The 19,518-nt window shown below is 45.5% G+C and overlaps 1 protein-coding gene across 2 annotated transcripts in view; it reads right to left on the reverse strand.

The window, feature by feature from the left end:
• The window catches only part of SLC13A3 (solute carrier family 13 member 3), a 74,855-nt gene that overhangs the window by 20,417 nt on the left and 34,920 nt on the right, over window positions 1-19,518 (reverse strand). For both annotated transcript variants that reach the window (XM_025470302.3, XM_025470303.3), the window contains exons 4-8: window positions 14,399-14,465; window positions 11,063-11,245; window positions 8,581-8,706; window positions 3,632-3,727; window positions 2,569-2,673 (exon numbers count right to left, since the gene is read on the reverse strand). In XM_025470302.3, the coding sequence (XP_025326087.1) occupies window positions 2,569-2,673; window positions 3,632-3,727; window positions 8,581-8,706; window positions 11,063-11,245; window positions 14,399-14,465 (577 nt within the window). The remainder of the gene's footprint in view (window positions 1-2,568; window positions 2,674-3,631; window positions 3,728-8,580; window positions 8,707-11,062; window positions 11,246-14,398; window positions 14,466-19,518) is intronic.

Below are 19,518 nucleotides of genomic sequence, written 5' to 3' on the forward strand. Positions count from 1 at the left end.
TTAACATGTAATAAAATGCACCCATTTAAAGGACATAGCTTAAATTTTGGCTAATGTATACTGTCCTGTAACCAACCACCAATGGGATTAAGATATAGAACAGTTCCTGGATAGGCATTTTTAACTCAGAATTGGAGACTGAGTTTCTAGGTGATTTTTGCTTTCTTTGTATTGTTGGAATGTTTACAACACCTACTTTTCATTTGAAAAAAAATACAGTATCTACATTTTGGAAAATAAGACAATAGTAGTAAGAGCCACTTCTCTTGGCTCTGTGAAATGACATTGCTTCTTCCTCATAATAACTCACATGAGATCAGAACCTTATTCACCCATTTACCTGGGGTTGTTTGAGGCTCCAAGAGTCCCCTGTGTAGAACTGCTCTATCCAATAGGGCAGCCAGTGGCCACATGTGGCTAGTAGACACTTGAATTCTGGCATGACCAAACTTAGATGTGTTACCTTATAAAAACACACACCAGACTTTGAAGATTTAGTATGAACAAAAATAAAATATCTTGATAATTCTTTATATAGATTCCATGTTGAAATAATATATTGGGTTAAATGAAATATATTACTAAAATTAAGCTCATTGTTTCTTTTGACTTTTTAAATGTGGCCACTAAAACTGGGAAATTATGTATGTGGCTGACATTATATTTCTATCAGATGGTGCTGATGGAAATCATCAGATCTCACTGAAACCAGAGGACATATGTCCTATCTAATTCTGTTCTGACACACCAGAATCTGATGTGGTGGCTCACTCACTCATCTAAAAATGCTTCCCAATCTTAGCCTTTGCTCATTTGTTGCACGGGGTTTTCTACTTACCTCACTGCCTGCTTCTTCCAGGTCTCTCCTCTACCCAGCCCCTAAATGTTGGGGGTCCTCAGAGTCTTCTACACTCTCCCTTTACTCTTCCCTAGCTGATCCCATTAGTTCCTATGGATTTAAATTTCAAATTTATGGGATGACTCCTGGATTTATACCTGCAACTCAATACCTCCTTTGAGCTCCGGGCTTGTGGTTCCAGCTGCCGGTTGCAGTATTTGAAAGACATATTTGACTTGACAAGTCTAACCCAAGTCCAAAATCAAATTGTTGATAAGCTGCCCACTGTCTCCTAAAGAAGGTTCTTCTCCAACTAACCACCATCCATGCAGGTGCTCCTTCCCTCACGTCCCCAAATCCTATTGGGCAGCAAGAGCTATCATTTCTAACTTCCAAACAGATCTTGATGGTTGCCTGTCCAGTGCTACCATTTTTATCATGCTGGCAAGACCCAGTGAGCATCTTCTGTAAAGGGGCGCACAGTAAGGCATGCACAGTAAAGGGGCACACTCTTGACTTTGCAGGCCATGTGGTCTTTGTCCTGACTCCACTTTAATGTTGCAATATGAAAGCAGCTGTGAGCAATACCTAAATGAGCCGGTGTGGCTGAGTTCCAATGAAACTTTATTCATAGACACTTACCTTTGACTTTCATATAATTTCTATGCATCGTGAATATTTGTCTTTTGATTTTTACCCATTTAAAAATGGAAAAGCCATCCGAATACAAGTGGTGGGCCAGAGTTGGCCCATGAGCCTTAGTTTGCCAGCCCTGTCCTAGATGACAGAGGGTCATCTAGATGGTGTTAAAGCTCTTACCTCTTTTCCCCTATCCATCCCCTAGCAAGTAGAGCTAATCCTTTATTGAGTTCATTCCTTGTGCCATTCTAATCACTTGACATGAGCTACCTCATTGATCCTTGGAACAATCCAATAAGAATTGTACTTTGATAATTCCACTTTACAGATAAGAAAACAGAGGCACAGAGCCTCCCTCACAGAAAAGTTTCTCCCCCAAAAAAAGAAAAGTTTTCCTCATCCAAGAAGACTCTCCAGGACCTGGCTCTTGCCTGCCCTTTCTGTGATGTCTTGCTGATTTTCCTCCCTTCCCACTGAGCCTTGGTCACATGGGGCTTCCTTCAGTTCCTCAAATTAAGTTCCTGCCCTCTGGCTCTCAGTAGACATTCCCAACATGCCTCCAGTGCTTATTTCTACTGGGAACTTTGCTTCCTCCCAGAACTAGCCACAGTCAATGCCCACGCCTCATTCCTTTATAATATAGTCCTCTTGCTCTTTCTTTCTTTGTGCTCATTGCAATCTGCAGGGGTTTGCTGTTGAACTATTTGCTTTTGTCTGCATCCCCAGCATCTAGCACAATATGTAGCACACAACAGGTGCTCCATAAATGCTGACTGATTGAACAAACTCATGAGTCAATGAATGAATGATGTGCTCAGGGTACCACCATTTACAAGCTGCAGAGCTGGCATTTGAACTTAGTTTTGCCTGACTCCAAAGGCAAAGCTCCTGACACATGAGAACCCAAAATGTTTTATCATCAGAACCTAAATTTTTTAGAGGGTAAAAGTTTATAGTCACAGGGGACCAAGGATATACGCCTAGCCCAGCCCTTTCCCCTCACCCCCAGCTACACTGTCTCTCCAGCTCTTGGTGGCCCATCCCAGAATCTTCCCTGTTGGGGCTCCACCCTCAAGTTCCCCAAGTCTCACCCAGGGGTGAAGAAACTGGCCCAGCCAGGGATGAACTTCGGATCCCGGGAGAAGAGGAGGATGGCGAACATGCAGAAAAGGGTGAACACAGCCTGTTCGGCAAACCTGTGGCACAGATAAGGCAGGCGCTATGCTGATGGCAGGCTTTGGGCGGACCACCGCGTGGGGAGGTCTGAGGCAGGTGCCTGCTGGCTGTGACCTGGCCCCTGGCCCTGCCTCTGAGAAGCTGCGAGAAGTAATCTACTCCTCAGAGTGAGGGGAAGGGTATCCTGAGAAGTAATCCACTCCCCAGAGTGAGGGGAAGGGTATCCTGGGGTGTAAGGGGATTCCTGCAAGGGGCTCCCACACTCCCCCAAGCTCCTACCTGAGCATCAGTCACCACCTTCCCCCCAGGTTATTTATATCATTCCCACCAGGAATTTCCCAAGGTCCTAAGGAGAATCACTAGAGAGAAAGGAAAAGCAAAGTAGAGGCAGAGTCAGAAAAAAAGGAAATAGAAACAGAGGGAGGCGAAAGAGAGAGGAACAGTCATACATGCAGGGGAAGATGGATGTGCAGAGGAAGATGGATGTGCAGAGGGCAGACACAGACAATCTTCAAAAGTCGGAGTAAACATCTACCCAAAGTGGCCATTCCACGGACTGGGGAGCAGGGCCCAGAGAAGGTTAGTGCTTTGCCCGAGGCTACACAGCAGTTCGTGGCAGGGCCAGCTCCTGGGCGCAGACTTCCTAACTCCTAGGTATTCTCACTGAATGGAAAATGTGCTCTGAGAAAGGTCCCAGGAGGTTGTGTTGGGGATCCTGCGTGCCAGGAGGGAAACAGCGCCCAAACTGGACAGGTGGCAGGTCCCCACCCCAGGTACACCCTGAGGGGCTTCCTGGGCCAGGACAAGAGGCTGACTGGCTAAGCCACCCTCTTACCCTCCATCTTCAGGCTGCCAGGCCATCGTCTTGATTCCCCTGGAACTCAGCCCCCAGGGATCCAGAGGTCGGGGTGGGAGGTGGCTCTCCTGAAAGTCTATGCTGGGCTCCCCCCCACTACCAGGAACCCCGGTACCACGCACTTGATGGGCCCCAGGTTCTGGAATTCCTCCCGAATCACAGCTCGAGCCCTGTCTTCTGCAACACTTTTGATCTCAGATTTCTTCTTCCTCCAGCCCCTGAAATGGAGTAGGGAGGTTAGGAGCAGCCACTGCAAATGTGAATAACCCCTCGACTCCCCACCACTCCCTGGCCAAGCCTCATTTTCTCTGTTCTGGAGATGAACAGCCTGCTGCTGAGTGGCCTTCCTCCCTGTGTCTTCCCTTTCTAAAGTCTGTTCTCCCCACTGATAGCCTCATTGGCCTTGTAAAAATGTGGATCTGCTCATAGGACTCCCAGGCTTACAGTTCTTCAGGGAGTCAAAAGGACACGTGAATAAAACCAACGGAACAAAGTCAGAAGTCCAGAAATAGGCTGGGGATTTAGTCTATGGTCAAGTTGGTATCTCAGACTGGTGTGGAAAAGATGGTCAGTGGTGGTGACATACAGATCAATGGGATGGAATTGGGAGTCCACATATAAACCCATACTTCCATGCTCAACTGGGTTTTGGTAAGAGTACCAAGACCATTCAACCAGGCAAGAAAAGTCTTTTCACATATGATGCTAGGGCAACTGGATAGCTACGTGCAAAAGGATGAACGTGGACCCCTACCTCAAGCCATATAAAAAAGTTTTAAACTCAAAATGGATAAGACCTAAATATAAGGGCTCGATGTATAAAAATTTTTTTTCTTTTTCTTTTTTTATATAAAATTCTTAGAAGAAGATATGGGGCTAAATTTTTCTGGTTCTGGATTAGGCAACATTTCTTGATATAATAATGCTAAAAGCTCAAGCAACCAAAGTAGATAAATTGGACTTTGTCAAATTTTAAAACTTTTGTGTGACAATAAATAGCACTGGAAAACTGGGTGGCCACCTGAAACAAAGAAATGAAGTTGGATCCAAACCTCACATTGCACCCTAAGGATAAACTCTAAACAGGGCAGCCCTGGTGGCTCAGTGGGTTTGGCACCACCTCCAGCACAGGGCGTGATCCCGGAGACCCGGGATCGAGTCCCACGTCAGGCTCCCTACATGAAGCCTGCTTCTCCCTCTGCCTGTGTCTCTGCCTCTCTCTCTCTCTGTGTCTCTATGAATAAATAAATAAAATGTGTTTTTTTTTTTTAAAGGATAAACTCTAAACAGGTAAAAGATTTCAGTGTAAAAATCAAAAAGCAAGCAAAAAACTAGATTAAAACATGAGATTATTTTTTTACAACTCCTGTAATGGGAAAATCTGGTACTGAAAATTCAGAAGTCACAATGAGAAAGATTGAGAAATTCAGCTATAAAAATTTTCTAGGGACACCTGGGTGCTTCAGTTGGTTGGGTGTCTGCCTTCTGTTCAGGTCATGATCTCAGGGTTCTGGAATTGAGCCTTGCATCAGGCTCCCTGCTCAGCAGGGAGTCTGCTTCTCTTTCTCCTTCTGCCTCTTTCCTGGCTTGTGCATTCTTGCTCTCTCTCACACTCACTCTCTCTCTCTCTCTCAAATAAACAAAATCTTTAAAAAAAGTTTTTTTTTCTTTTTTTGAGAGATTTTAGTATTCATTAGAGACACAGAGATAGAGGCAGAGACATAGGCAGAGGGAGAAGCAGATCCTTGTAGGGAGTCGGATGTGGGACTAGATCCCCAGACCCCAGGATCATGCCCTGAGCCAAAGGGAGATACTCAACCGCTGAGGCACTCAGATGTCCCTTAAAATTTTTTTTTTCTAAGAAATTCTTCATGGAAAAAGCACCATAAGCAAAGTAAAAAACAAATCAGGAAAAAATATTTGCAACTTATGTTGCAGAATAAACACTAATATTTCAATATATAAAGAGTGCTAGAAATCAAGAAGATCAGGACCAATAATCCATTTGAAAAAATATACAGAGGATATAAACACACAGTTTAATAAGCCACAAGAAAGAAAATACCAGTGGCCCTAATGAAGATTGGAAAACTTTTCATGTTGCCCTCCAATATGAAAAGTTACTCAAAAAAAAAAAAAAAAAAGAAAAGAAAAGAAAAGTTACTCAAGTGACTCTTAATAAAATGAATGCAAATTGTTTTTCTCTTATCAGATTGGCAAAAATCCACTGCTGCATGGAAGCAGATACTCTCATCCATCATAAACAGGAGAACAAATTCATATTTGTACAAATTCGTAGGAGAACCATCCATCATAAATAGGAGAACAAATTCTCCAAATTCTATGGATAATGACTTGATAATATCTATTAAAAGGAAGATGTGTTTATAATGAGACTCCAAAGTCTCACCTATGGAAATTTACTTTAGAAAAATACGCGCTAATATACAAAATCGTATCTGTATTGGGAGACTAGTCACCAGAAAATATACTACATCTGCTTCTATTTATTTACAGAAACTCTGGAGGATTACCCAAGAAACCAATAAAAGTAGCTGCCTGTTTTGGGGGAAGTATTGGGTGAATGGGTAAATGAAGACATGGTTGGGAAGAAGAATTCTCACTGCCTATCTCTATGCATCGTTTTGATTTTTGAACCATGTGTATGTGTTGCTTATCCAAATTAAAACAACAACAACAAATGAATGTATTTTTAAAAAATCCTCACTATGGCTCTTTTGTATGAAGATCAAACCTCCACAAGCCTCTCAATGATCCAGCCCAGGGTTTCTCCACCTTGGAACTAATTAATATATTGGGGCGGGATCTTTCTTTGTTGTGGGGTGGGATGATTCCTTGCTGCAGGAGGCTGACTTGTGTTTTGTAGATCCTGTAGAATTGCAGAATGTCTACTCACTAGACGCCAGTAGTACTTCCTTAGCAGTGACAACCAAAATGTTGGTAGATACTGCCGAATATCCCTTGGTGAAGGAGTTTGGGGTGGGGGTTTGGGGTTCATTTCCAGGTGAAAACTTCTGCCTTGTTCCCTGACCTCATCTCCCACAGGTCTCCCTCACCCCCTCAACTCAGTCACTTTAACCTTTCAGTTCCAAAACATCCCTCACTACCTGCAGCCTCAGGGCCTTTGCACTCACTGTTCTGTCTCCTTGGAATGTTCTTCCTCATGCCCACATATCCTTTCCTTCCTTTACCGAATTAGGTCTATTCATTCTTCATGTCCCTTCCCCAAAGAAGCTCTCCTGACCTCCCAGTGAGGAGAGAGTCCTCCAGGGCATATCTTCACATCTCACTGTCTTTTCCTTCACGGCACTTCCAACTGGCATTCCTGCTACACTTGGCTGTTCCCTGTCTGTCTTCCCCACGTTGAGTGCAAGCTCCCCAAGGGCAGGGATGTTTCTGCCTCGCCCACTGCTACATGCTCGACACCCGGAACAGTGGTAGGCACACAGGAGGTGCTCAGTAGATATTTGCTGAGTGAAGATGGTGTCATGACATTGGCCTGAAACTTCTCTGTCACCCAGAAACACGTCTGCCACTGAACTTCCCTCTACCTGCGTTTCGTCCATCCTCTCGTGGCTGAGTTCTGCAGATGCCTGCTAGATTGAAACAGGTAGACTGGACAAACAGGCTCTATTTCTGGCTCGCTCCTGGACACTTTGTACATCCTCCCTCATTCAGACTTGACTTTAGCTGAAGCTAACTTTTAGCCCCAATCTAAAGTGAAGACATTAAACCTCGGGGGGGTTACCAAATTGCTCGAGGTCACACGGAAGCGTGATTTGAATTCTGATCCATCTGAGTCCAAGGTCAGAACTTGCTTCTCTGAACTAACTTGGGTCTTGAATCCCGAGTTTCTGCTCTGAGGATTTCTGGAAGGCATCTGAGTCAAAGAACACCGTGATCAGAGCCTTCCTATTCTCAAACATCTTCACATCCCTTTGATCTAGAGTAGCATCTACTGGTTCCATTTAACAGATGGACAAATGAAGGCCCAGAGAGATGAGGGGATGGAGTCGGAGAATGACTCCACGACATACCTGCTACCCTCAGCCCTGAACTGTGTAGTTCCTACATTAGGATGCCCCAAACTCCAGGCATCCGTAGCCTGCCTTCACAAATGTTCCCATAACCACATACCACCTGGGCTCACATTTGCTTAATATTTTCCTCTAAATAGATTCATCATTTTAGATTCTTCATTTTAATGAACGAAATGTATGTAACCAGAAAACTTTCTATCGCTCCCATAAATGGAAAACAAGAATCATTTGTCATAAAAAAAAAGTAATCGTAAAAATAAATACATGATAGCAAAGCGATTATTACACTCTGCCTAGACACCATTGCTGGCTTAGGTCTCTAGAACTGACGCTTGCTCTTTGTTTGAAAAGCTGATTTGGAAATGTTAGAGAGGTATTACAGTTTCCCCACCACCCAACTGAGACTCGTTCCATTCTATGAGAGTTGATAAAGGATTCTTTTTCTCACAATACGAGCTGATGTTATTTAATACCTTGTCCTCACGCCACCCCAAATTATCTCCTGTACCAGGGCCCCATAAAATGGGAGAGAGTGCTCCTCTCTCTCCTCCCATAAGAGTGTTTATCATACTTAAAGGACAGGGCTGTCTGTAATTACCAATGATGGGTGGTCTGGGTGTAGCAGGCAGGTCACATCATCCACAATCCTCACATCCCTGGGAGGTGAGGTCTACTATAGTCACCACATAAGAAAAGAACATGAGGGTGCCTGGGTGGCTTAGTGGTTGAGCACCTGCCTTTGGCTCAGGCGTGATCCCTGGGTCCTGGGATCAAGTGCCACATCAGACTCCCTGCAAGGAGCCTGCTTCTCCCTCTGCCTATGTCTCTGCCTCTCTCATGAATAAATAAATAAATAAAATCTTAAAAAAAAATAAGGGAACATTAAATTGCAGTGACGATCCTCCATTTCCATAGGAGGAAACTCGACTTGAGAAGACCACTCTCTACCCAACGAGAAGGAACCTGGAACTCCAGCTGGGCTCAGCGCTTGAAGTAAGCTTGAAGGGTACCTCAAGGTCATTCCTCCATACAGGAAGGAGATCCACAGCCAGCCCACCAACAGGAACAGCACCATGAGGGGGAAGGCGAAAATGAACCAGGAGCCGAAATTCACCACATCGCACTGTGGGAAGAAACTGGGGAAAGGGGAGCGATGAGAGCCAGCCCAGGCCAGCCAGGCCGATGTATAGCACATACATACAGGTGGCTATTTCCGAGCTAGAACACCGAAGTTTATATATAGAAACTAGAATATGCTTAATATTAACAGTGGATTGAAGGTATTTCAATTTTTTTCCTGACATTTTCTGAGTGTTCTGTAACGTACCTATATAATCAGAGTAAAGTAACAAAATGTATTTGGGGAGCAAAGGCCAAGGGGGTTGCCCAGGGTAGCTCTTTTCCCACCTCCCCACGCTCCTGGCTAGAGAATCAGAACCCCCTGTTACTTGGCATTCATTTTAAATCCCCCCCCTTCTAGACCAGAAGGTCCAAGCTTATGCAATTAAATGTTGCATGTGATTCACATGTGATTTGCATGTGATTTGTTCAAAATCCTTCACATTTGATATTTTTACTTATACCTCCAGCATTTTTTCCTTAATTTCTTTTCAAGCTGGAACAAAGTTCTGCTCACATCAGGGTGGGCAGGCAACCTGAAAACCCTCTGGCAGCAACTGCTCCCCTGCTCTGTCCATTCCTTCCTATGTCCCAACTCGGTATCTGCCCCCGGAGGCCCCAGAGCCCACATCTTTCCTGCCCAACCCTGGGGATGTGCTCCAGCTTTGTCCTCTAGGCCGAATGGCCCTTTGCTGGCACTTCTCACTGAGGACACTAAAAAGCCAACCCAGATTGTCTCCACGTCTCAAGCAGGAGGCCCATCTTGGCTTCCGGTTTTTCAATCCTTAAGCAAAAAACACAAAGCACAGCCAGACCTTGCTCAAAGATGAAAAGACACCAAAGGTGTGCTGTGGGCTTAAGTCAATCGGGGCAATAGTGATGCCTGGCCCCCATCCACACCTCCTGAATCAGAATCTCTGCAACTGAGGCCCAGGCATATTTTTTTCACCCTCCAGGCTAACTCTAATATGTACCCCTGGCTGAGAATCACTGGCTTCTATCATCAAGTCTGAAAATCAAAAAGATTTTAGAACGTGAGAATATGGTGGAAAATTAAGGTTTTAAAATTGGCTCAGGAGGTACCACATGGGTGTACTTAGAATTTCTCATGAAAATCACTTGATTAAAAGTGATAACGAACCTGCTTTCAGGAAGTCCAGCCTTCCCTCATCATCCTAGGAAGTCCTTGATTCTTTGGTTGATTACCGGGATAAAGAAGTTGGCCAGAGCCTGGGGCCATGTTGCATATTAAATACTTCTGTTGTGTTTGTTTGCCAAATGCTTACGTTTATATTCATGTGGATTAAGTGAACACATGATGCATCTCCACTGCAGGGGAATCTTAGAATCCCCACTTCTCAAAATCCTGGAATCTGAAAATCTTAGGAACAGAATCTTTTTTTTTTTTAAATAAATTTATTTTTTATTGGTGTTCAATTTGCCAACATATAGAATAACACCCAGTGCTCATCCCATCAAGTGCCCCCCTCAGTGCCCATCACCCAGTCAGTCACACCCCCCCCCCCCCCCCCCCCGCCCACCTCCCCTTCCACCACCCCTAGTTCATTTCCCAGAGTTAGGAGTCTCTCATGTTCTGTTAGGAACAGAATCTTGAAATACTGGAATTGTTTACATCTGCAAATGAAGAGGCTTGGGATAATAGAGTTGACGACTCATGCCATCTGAGAATCCTTCTCTTTTATTCTCCTGCCCTGACAGCCAGCCATCCAGCTACTATTTGAACCACTTCAGTGCTGGGGAAACATAGCTCCTGGCCTGTGCACCTGGTTGCGAAGCTTCTTCTGGGACCTTACAGCCACATCATGTCGTTTCTTTGCTGCCAGCTTTCCACTGACGCCCCAATCTCACTGTCAGGAAAAGCTGGGGTCCTAACAACTTACCTTATCTCCTCCCACAATTCCCTTTGCCTCTTGAACCCCAGCCTCATCGGTTTTGTGTGGCTCACCTTTGAACAGGCTAGTCCCTGTCTGGAATGCTCTTCCCTCCTATGCTCACATAGCTCCTAGGTCTCAGATGTCACCCTGTTAGAGAGGTGGCACATCCCTGACCAGTCTATATAAAACAGCACCCACTCCTGTCCCTTCCACACCCTCATCCCCACTTTATTTTATTTCATAGCTTATCGCACCGACATATTATATATCCATTTCCCATTTCCTTTATTGCTTGTCTCTCCCACCCAAATGGAACTTCCCCAGGGCCAGGACTTTGCTGAGTCTGTCCACTGCTGGGTCCCCAGAAGTCTGGCCAATAGAAGGCATTCAGTACGGATTTCCCCAATGTTGAGATGGAGAGGGAGAGAGGCGGGAGGAGCAAGAACTCGAGTGCCAGCCAGGGCACACTTGCCTTTACCTTTTGAGCTGGCCAAGTAGGATGAGGTTGGGGGCCGTGCCTGTGAGGGTCGCAGTGCCCCCAATGCTGGCCGAGTAGGGGATGGAGATGAGGAAGCCCTTCCAGATGTTCCTGCGGTATTCCTCCTCCTTCTTGCAGTCTGCCAGAAGGTCCAATGGAGCCTCAGCTTCGGGACAGTCTTTGCTTTAAACAAACCCAAAGAGAAGCCATTCAGAACACAATCAGAATTCCTGGCCTCCTGGGGAAACAAACCAGTCGGGTTGGGAAAAGGAAGTGGTCTTCCTTGAAGGCAGGTCAGCAGGGCATCAAAAGCCTCTAAAGATGTGCAAACTTTCAGCTCAGGTAGTCTAAGAATTTATCCTAAAGAAGTAACTGGGCAGGTGCCTCAGGTGTGGGTATAAGAGACTATCCAGAAATAGTCTAGAATAGTATTCACTTAATTGTTTTAATCTATCTTTGAGAGTGAGATGTGGGGTATATTTTTATTTTTGCTTAAAAGTATTCTTTTAAATTGTGCAATTATAAAATTTTTGTAAGTGGCACTAACTATATACTAGAACAACCTACATCTCCATCCAGAAGGGATTGGCTCAATAAAAATGATCGTCTTTCGGAATGGGATGTCAGCATAGTTATTAAAAAACAAGATCTAGGTGGATGTTTATTAAGATGAAAGATGTCTATTATGTAAAGGGGAAAAGGGTCAGTAACTGCACCACTTAATTTTTTTATTTTTAAAATTTTCACATATTGGGGCGCCTGGGTGGCTCAGTCGGTTAAATATCTGTCTTTTGCTCAGGTCATGATCCCAGGGTCCTAGATTGAGCCCTGCATTGGGCTCTCCGTTCAGTGGGGAGTCTGCTTCTCCCTCTGCCCCTTCCACCACTTGTTCTCTCTCCCTCTCGCTTTTTCTCAAATAAATAAATAAATAAATAAATAAATAAATCTTTTAAAAATTCACATTTTTTGAATATATGAGTATTAAGAAAAATTCAGAATAGAGTTTTTTGGTACCTTTCTAGGGGGTGGAAATAGTGGATTCCCCCCCCCCCTTTTTTTTCTTTCTTTGTATTTTCTGGTGCAGTGAAAAGAGTATGGGGAAAGAAGGAAATTAAAAATTGTTAATTATATAATTAAAAGATATTAATGTTGCTGTAAATTTATTGAGGTGAAAAGATGTACATTCCATTAAGTGAGACAGCAGGTTTGAGAAGACCAGATACAACATGATGAATGTTTTTATTTTAAAAATGCACTTAGGTACATAGAGAGGTATCGAGAAATAGTCTAGAATAGTATTCACTTAACTGTTTTTAATCAGTCTTTGAGAGTGAGATGTAGGGTACATTTTTCTTTTTGCTTAAAAGTATTCTTCTAAATTGTGCAATTATAAAATTTTTGTAAGTGAATGAAATCAAGAATTGTTCCTGTACAACAAATCATTTTTTAAAAAGAATTAAAGATACTTCAAATATTTTCTGGCTGTAATTACTACATGAGAGGCCCCTTATCAGGAAGGCAATTGGGATATGATTTGGGGTCTAAAAGGATGACAAGGACTGGAGACTAATATTACAGCCCGACTTCTCAGGGTGAAGATTCTGGCAGGAACTGTGGGCTCCCCCAGACCTGGGCACCCAACCAGACTGAGCCTCATGGTGAGAATGAGAGAGCAGAAGGGACCCTAGGGCTCCTCTAGTGCAAGTCTCTCTTTGTTCAGTTGGGGAAACTGAGGCCCAGAGAGAGGACTTTTATTCCAATGAATATAGAGTCTCCATCCAATGGATAAGGTTTTCATTCAGTGGACATGGAGTTCTAGAGAATGAGAAGTGGGCCTTTTCCAATAGACTCAGCACAAGCTCTGTGTGGGCAGATGGTCCAAAGAGATTCCTAGGTTGAGTGGTAGGGAGTGGCTGGGCCAATCACAGAAACCATATCTCAAAGCTGGACTCAAAGACCCCAGGTATAGTGCCAGGAAGGAGCAGAGACCATGGAATAAGACCATCAGACATAAGACCATGTCCCTCCTCTGCTAAAAGCCTCCACTGGCTCCCCTGTCATTGAAAATCAAGGCTACATCATTGGACAATGAGGTCCCTCACTCTCTGTCCCTCTACCAACACCCCTCGGCCCAGAAGCAATATCTCTGACCCTGATTCCTACCATCCACTCACCCAACTCCAGCCATACTGGTTTCCTGGCTGCTTTGGACTCTCAAGACCTTTGCATCTGCTGTCCCCTGTGCTGAGAACACTCTTCCCACAGATCATCCCCTAGCCCCTCACCTCCTACAGGTGTTTGCTTAAGCGGAACCTTCTTAGAGAGGCCTTTCCTGAATACTCATTTTAACACTGCCTTTTCACACCCCACAGGCACCCTCCCTAGCTTTCTTTCTTGCTTTGTTCTCCTGCAAAGCTCTCAGGACCATCTGACATACTGTGACTTTTACTTATGTGTTTGTTTCTTGTTGCTGGGACGTAAACTCCACAAGGGCTGGATTTTTGTCTGTTGCTGCATCCCTGGCAGTTCCTGGCTCATGGTAAGGTATCTATATTTGCTGAGTGAATAAAACAGACCTGACTGATGTCCAGCGATGCCTTGAGCAAGTGACTTTACTTCCTGCTGTTTCATCAATGACCCAAGATAATGATGCCCTGAATAACAAGCATTGCCATCCATGCATGTAAGGGCCAGCATGATCGATGCTTGATCAACATTGTCTCATTTAATCTCAAAATAACTCTCTAAGGTGGGTTCCACTATCATGTCCAGTGGGTGAAACTAACAGAGGCTCAGAGAGGTTAAGTGTCCTGTCCAAATCACACAGCCGATAAGCAGCAGAGCCAGGTTCAAAGTCAGGTCTGCAGGGCTCCCGACCTCAAGATCTTAACCACGCTGCCAAATGCAAAGGACACCAGCCACTATGTGTGCCATCAATGTGAAGATGCTTCCTAAGTCACGCAAATGTGAAGGACTGTGATTGTCTCTTAGGACACTTTTGTCTTGAGAGCCTCTTGATGCCTGTCTGCATCCCTCTCCTCCTTGACTGTCAGGCAGTCTTTGTGCTCCTACTCCTCTGGACCCTCCTTTCAGATGCTCCACCTCATCAGAAGGACTTAATGTGCTATCCTGCCCTTTCTATCCATATCTGCATTTTGTAAGGACGTTGGGTGTGTCCATGCCTCAGCCAAAGGGATGGATGGTAGAAACCTGGGCATTAGGTCATTTGGAGAAAAATCTGGGGATGGGGGGAGGATTGCTTGTAGCATTAAATTCTTGTTCATCATCTCCTTGAACCAAGCACTGGCTCCTCCATCAATTGTACCAGGAACTCACTCTTCTGTGCTGGCAAGAAACTGCATCTCCGTGGGCACGGGGTGTAGGCCATTCCTCCGCACAGCAGCTAGGGAAAGAGCATGATGTCTTTAGTAACGTAATGAATGGATAGGAGTGCTCCTATTCTCCTGAAGCGAACGGGAAGGGCTTCTCAGGTTTCTCTCCTATACTATTAGTTGATTTTTTTTTTAAAGGCACTCAAAATTCCATCCTCTTGTCTCATGAATCTCTATTTGGAGATGGCCTAGGCCAGTGGGCAGGGATTAAGTGGCAAGTCCTCTGGACTAAACTCACCTGAGCTGCAATTGCCAAAGGGATATTTGGGAAAGATTAGCTATAAATAATAGATCAACAATGGGCTGGGTGACCCCGCTGTCATTCATTCATTCATTCATTCATTCAGTATTTGTTGAGCACCTACTATGTGCTATTGGCTATGAGTTTGCAGTACACAGTGAATAATATAGAACAAGTTCCCTGCTCCCATGAAGGCTATATTCTAGAAGGGGAGACAGGCAATAAGTGAATAAAGGATAGACATCTCAGGTAGTGATGGAGGAGAGGAAAGTGGGTGATGTGATGGAGAGTGATCGCAGAGTGGGGAGGGGAGCAGGTGGGCTCAGTCAGGTCAACTGAGAAGACACCATGAGCTGATAGCAGCTGATCTGAGACCTCAAGGTCTCAAGAAGAAGCCAGTCTGTGAGCTGTAGGAAGAGCTGTAGGATGAGGGTTTTGGCAACAGGAGCAGCAAGTGCAAAGGCCCCGGGGTGAGAGTATATCTGGTGTGTTGAGTAGAAGGGAGAGCCATGGGGCTAGAGGGGTATGAGGAAAGAGCAGATGGCAGGAGGTAGGGTGAGATGAGGGAAGGGGGAGAGATGAGGAGGCCAAGAGGTAGGCTCAGTCATGCAGAGGTCTTGGGGCTCATAGTAAGGACTTTGGCTTCTACTCCAAATCAGATGTGAGCAGAGCCAGGGGAGTGTTTGAACAGAGGAGAATAGAGTCAGGACAGAATCTGACTTCCTTTTAAAAATATCCCTTGCCTGATAGGTCAGTTTCCCCAAAAGCCATCAATAGCATTTTGGAGACAAGAAAGATTGAGAGGACTAAAATTTTTTTGCAGCTGAAACCATCAGAGCAAAAAATCCGATCCCTGAGCATTGAGAGTGTGACTCATAGCTGAACACATGGGTTCTGGGTTCAAATCATGAATCCATCACTTACTATGTAACCTTACATCAGTGGTTCCCCGCTGGGGCCAATTCTGCCTCCAAGAGACACTGGGTGATGTCTGGAGTCATTTTGGGTTGTCATAACTGGAAGGTGGGGTGGAGGTGGGAGTCTGTTACTGGCATTCAGTGGGAAGAGGTCAGGAATGTTGCTAAACATCCTACTATGCACAAGTCAGCCCCCACAGCAAAGAACCATCCCACCCAAAATGTCATAGTGCTGGAGTTGAGCAAACTGGGTTTAGATAAATCCCTTAATCTCACTGTACCTCAGTTCTTTAATCCATAAAATAGAAGTGATAATTCTCCTAGGGTTGTCAAGAGGATTAAAGAGTTGATCCATTTGCTATAGGCTGAATACTTGCATCCCCACCCACCCAATATTCATATGTTGAAACCTAATCCCCAATGTAACAGTGTTGTGAGGTGTGGACTTTGGGAGGTGATTATGTCAGAAGTGAAGACCCCTCATGAATGGGATTCATCCCCTTATAAAAGATGCCCCACAGTGTAGCCTTACCCCTTCCACTATGTGTAGACACAGTGAGAAGATGGCCACTCATGAAATGAGAAACAGTCCCTCACCAGACAACAAATTTGCTGGCACCTGGATCTTGGACTTCCCAGCCTCCAGAACTATGAAAAATAAATGTCCAATCTATGGCATTTTTGTTACAGCAGACTGGACTAAGACACCCTTTAAAGCAGGGGCTGACTCTGGAAAACTGTGTGGAGGTTCCTCAAAGAGTTAAAAATAGACCTGCCCTATGACCCAGCAATTGCACTGCTGGGGATTTACCCCAAAGATACAGATGCAGTGAAACGCCGGGACACCTGCACCCCGATGTTTCTAGCAGCAATGTCCACAATAGCCAAACTGTGGAAGGAGCCTCGGTGTCCATCGAAAGATGAATGGATAAAGAAGACGTGGTTTATGTATACAATGGAATATTCCTCAGCCATTAGAAACGACAAATACCCACTATTTGCTTCGACGTGAATGGAAATGGAGGGTATTATGCTGAGCGAAATAAGTCAATCAGAGAAGGACCAACATTATATGGTCTCATTCATTTGGGGAATATAAAAAATAGTGAAAGGGAATAAAGGGGAAAGGAGAAAAAATAAGTGGGAAATATCAGAAAAGGAGACAGAACATGAGAGACTCCTAACTCTGGGAAACGAACAAGGGGTGGTAGAAGGGGAGGTGGGCGGGGGGGTGGGGGTGACTGGGTGACGGGCACTGAGGGGGGCACTTGATGAGATGAGCACTGGGTGTTATTCTGTATGTTGGTAAATTGAACACCAATAAAAAATAAATTTATATATATATATAAAAAAAGCAGGGGGTGGCAAATTTCTCCTGTAAAAGACCAGATAGTAAATATCCTAATCTTTGGGGGTCATATGGTCTCTGTCATATTCAACTCTGCCGTGAAAGCTGCCATAGACCATACATAAATGAATACATGTGGCTACACCTTTATTTTTGGACACTGCAATTTGAATTTCATATAATTTTCACATGTCACAAAATCTTCTTTTGACTTACTCAACCATTTAAAAATATAAAAACTATGCTTAGCTCACAGGTCGCACAAACAACAGGCAGCAGGCTAGATTCGGTGGGCCAAAGTTTGCCAGATGACAACTGAACAAATTTAACAGGAATCTGAACACTAGCAAGGATTTAGTGGATGTGGGTTACTCTAGAAAGAAGAAAGCAGTCCTTGACGTCCGGAAGTGGTCTGACCCAGATATACGCTGTGTTGTCCTCGTGTTGGACCTAAATAATCTTAGACATCCCCAACATCGGCCAGAGTTGCTCTCTGACACTGACAAAGGGAGACAGAGCAAAGGCATTTCATAATCTTGCCTTAGCCCAGAGCCACTGGACACCCACAAAATGCCAAACATCCCCCTTTTCTTGCCAATTGAATGGCCGTTACTTCTCCACTCATAGAATCACCTGTGATTTCTGACATCGTTCAATCTTGAGCAAGGTTCCTTAGACCCCCACAAATGTCTCAGCCAAAGTCCAAAGCCCATGAGAGGTCCTTTCTAGCATCTCTGACTGAGTGATCCTGGCTGCTGGGGGCATGTGCCCTCTCTCACGGCCCACCTGTTCAACGGCAGGTGTGTGCTTTGGACGGAGGGTCTGGACTCCAGGCTCAGCTCTTTCCTGTCACAGCAGGTGGCTTGAGGAGGCCGTCCCCTCCCCTCTCCACTCTGGGCTTCTCCTTCCCTGTCGGTTGGTACCCAGAGGGAGCAGGAGCCATGGTGGCCCATTGCCATCTTACTGAGGCTGGTCCTGCTGACCACCTGCAGAGAGGTCTGAAGGCTAACGGCGGATCAGCTCACCCGGGGTCAGGGGGACTAGGGCCCCAGGCCTCTCATCATGGGAACAAATGTCCACATCCAATGCATGAGGCCAGAGGCCAGGGCAGTGAAGCAGGAAGTGAGAGCAGCTATTAATGAGACACCGGGGCTGGTGGGCAAAGTCGCTCTCCAGGGAAGGCCAAACAGGAAGAACCTGGACCCAATCACCCCCAGTCCCAACTCACCTCCAGCCTCCTCTGCACCCTTCCCACTCAGGTTGGGACCACAGCCGTCACACAGCATCAGACCTCAGTAGAGCTTGCCGGCATCTCAGGCATTAAACCCAAGGTGGCTCTGGGCATCCTTGGATGAATGGGAGAATATTCTAGAAGTGTCCCTCCTGGCCTCACCCTAGGAATTCTGGCTTAGTGGCTTGAGAGTGGAGCTTGGGCCTTGGTATTTTTGAAAAGCTCTGCAATTGATGGTTTTTTCAGCCAGGGTTGAAAACCCTCGCGTCACGTGATAGGTGGGCAGCTGCAGCCTCCAGAGGCTGCCCCTGCAAGAGGGGCCAGTTTGCCACAGACTGTCCCCACCTGGCCCCTGTCACTCATCCATGGGGTCTGGTTGCCACCAGCACCCGAGCTGGAGAGCCCCAACATGAGGCTGTCCGCACTATGGCCCGGGCAGAGGAGAGCTGTGCGTGCACAACAGCAAACCGCAGTCATCAGTAGCATACACCATCCGGAAGGAGGAGTTTTGCGTCTTTATACGAGTAAGACGGAAAGATTTTATGCCAGGAATCATTTTTCTAATAATTATGATGATAGTAAACCCAATGAAGATAAAGTTGAGAAAACAGGAAAACCGAGACACTGAATGTTCTTAACCATTTACCCAGGATCTGCCCCTCGGCTCCCTGTGACCGCAGTGACCCAAGTGATCACGCAGAAGAAATGGGCCAGTGGGGCAAAGTCTCCAAGACGGCTGGCTGGTTAGGAGCTGGGAGCTTACGGGAGGTCTTGCTGAGATAATACGAGTCCCTGAGGGGCACTGAGGACTTTCACGCTTGTAATCTGGCAGTTGCCTCCCGACAGCCTGGGAGAGCTAGGCTGGGGTTACTACCTTCTTCTTTACATCTGGGGAAACTGAGGCCCAGAGAGGGGGCTACAGTCTGGATCAAGATGACCCAGTGGGTCAGCGGCAGAGTCAGGCTTATTCCCAGGACTACTGATCCTGCACCTCTTGAATCTCCCTCCACCTCCCAGGGCTCCTACCTGGCTCTCAGCAGGTCTGACCTGGCCCTGCTAACTCTAGTCCAGCCTCCCCGGGGTGAATGACATGTTCTTGAAGTTCAGGACACTCAGGAAATAGTTCTTGTATCTAATTAGGGTAAAGAGCACCCAGGGAAGGTCAAAGCACCCCCCCAAAGGTAGGGAAGGTTGACATCCATGAACTCATTCAGAACTTAGAACAACCTGGACAGGAAGTAGTGAGACCTCATTTTATTATTATTTTTTAAGATTTATTTATTTGAGAGAGAGAAAGAGAGAGAATGTGTGGCCAGGTTCACAGGAG

Source organism: Canis lupus, chromosome 24 (genome assembly GCF_003254725.2).
Source record: "Canis lupus dingo isolate Sandy chromosome 24, ASM325472v2, whole genome shotgun sequence".
Classification (NCBI taxonomy): domain Eukaryota; kingdom Metazoa; phylum Chordata; class Mammalia; order Carnivora; family Canidae; genus Canis; species Canis lupus.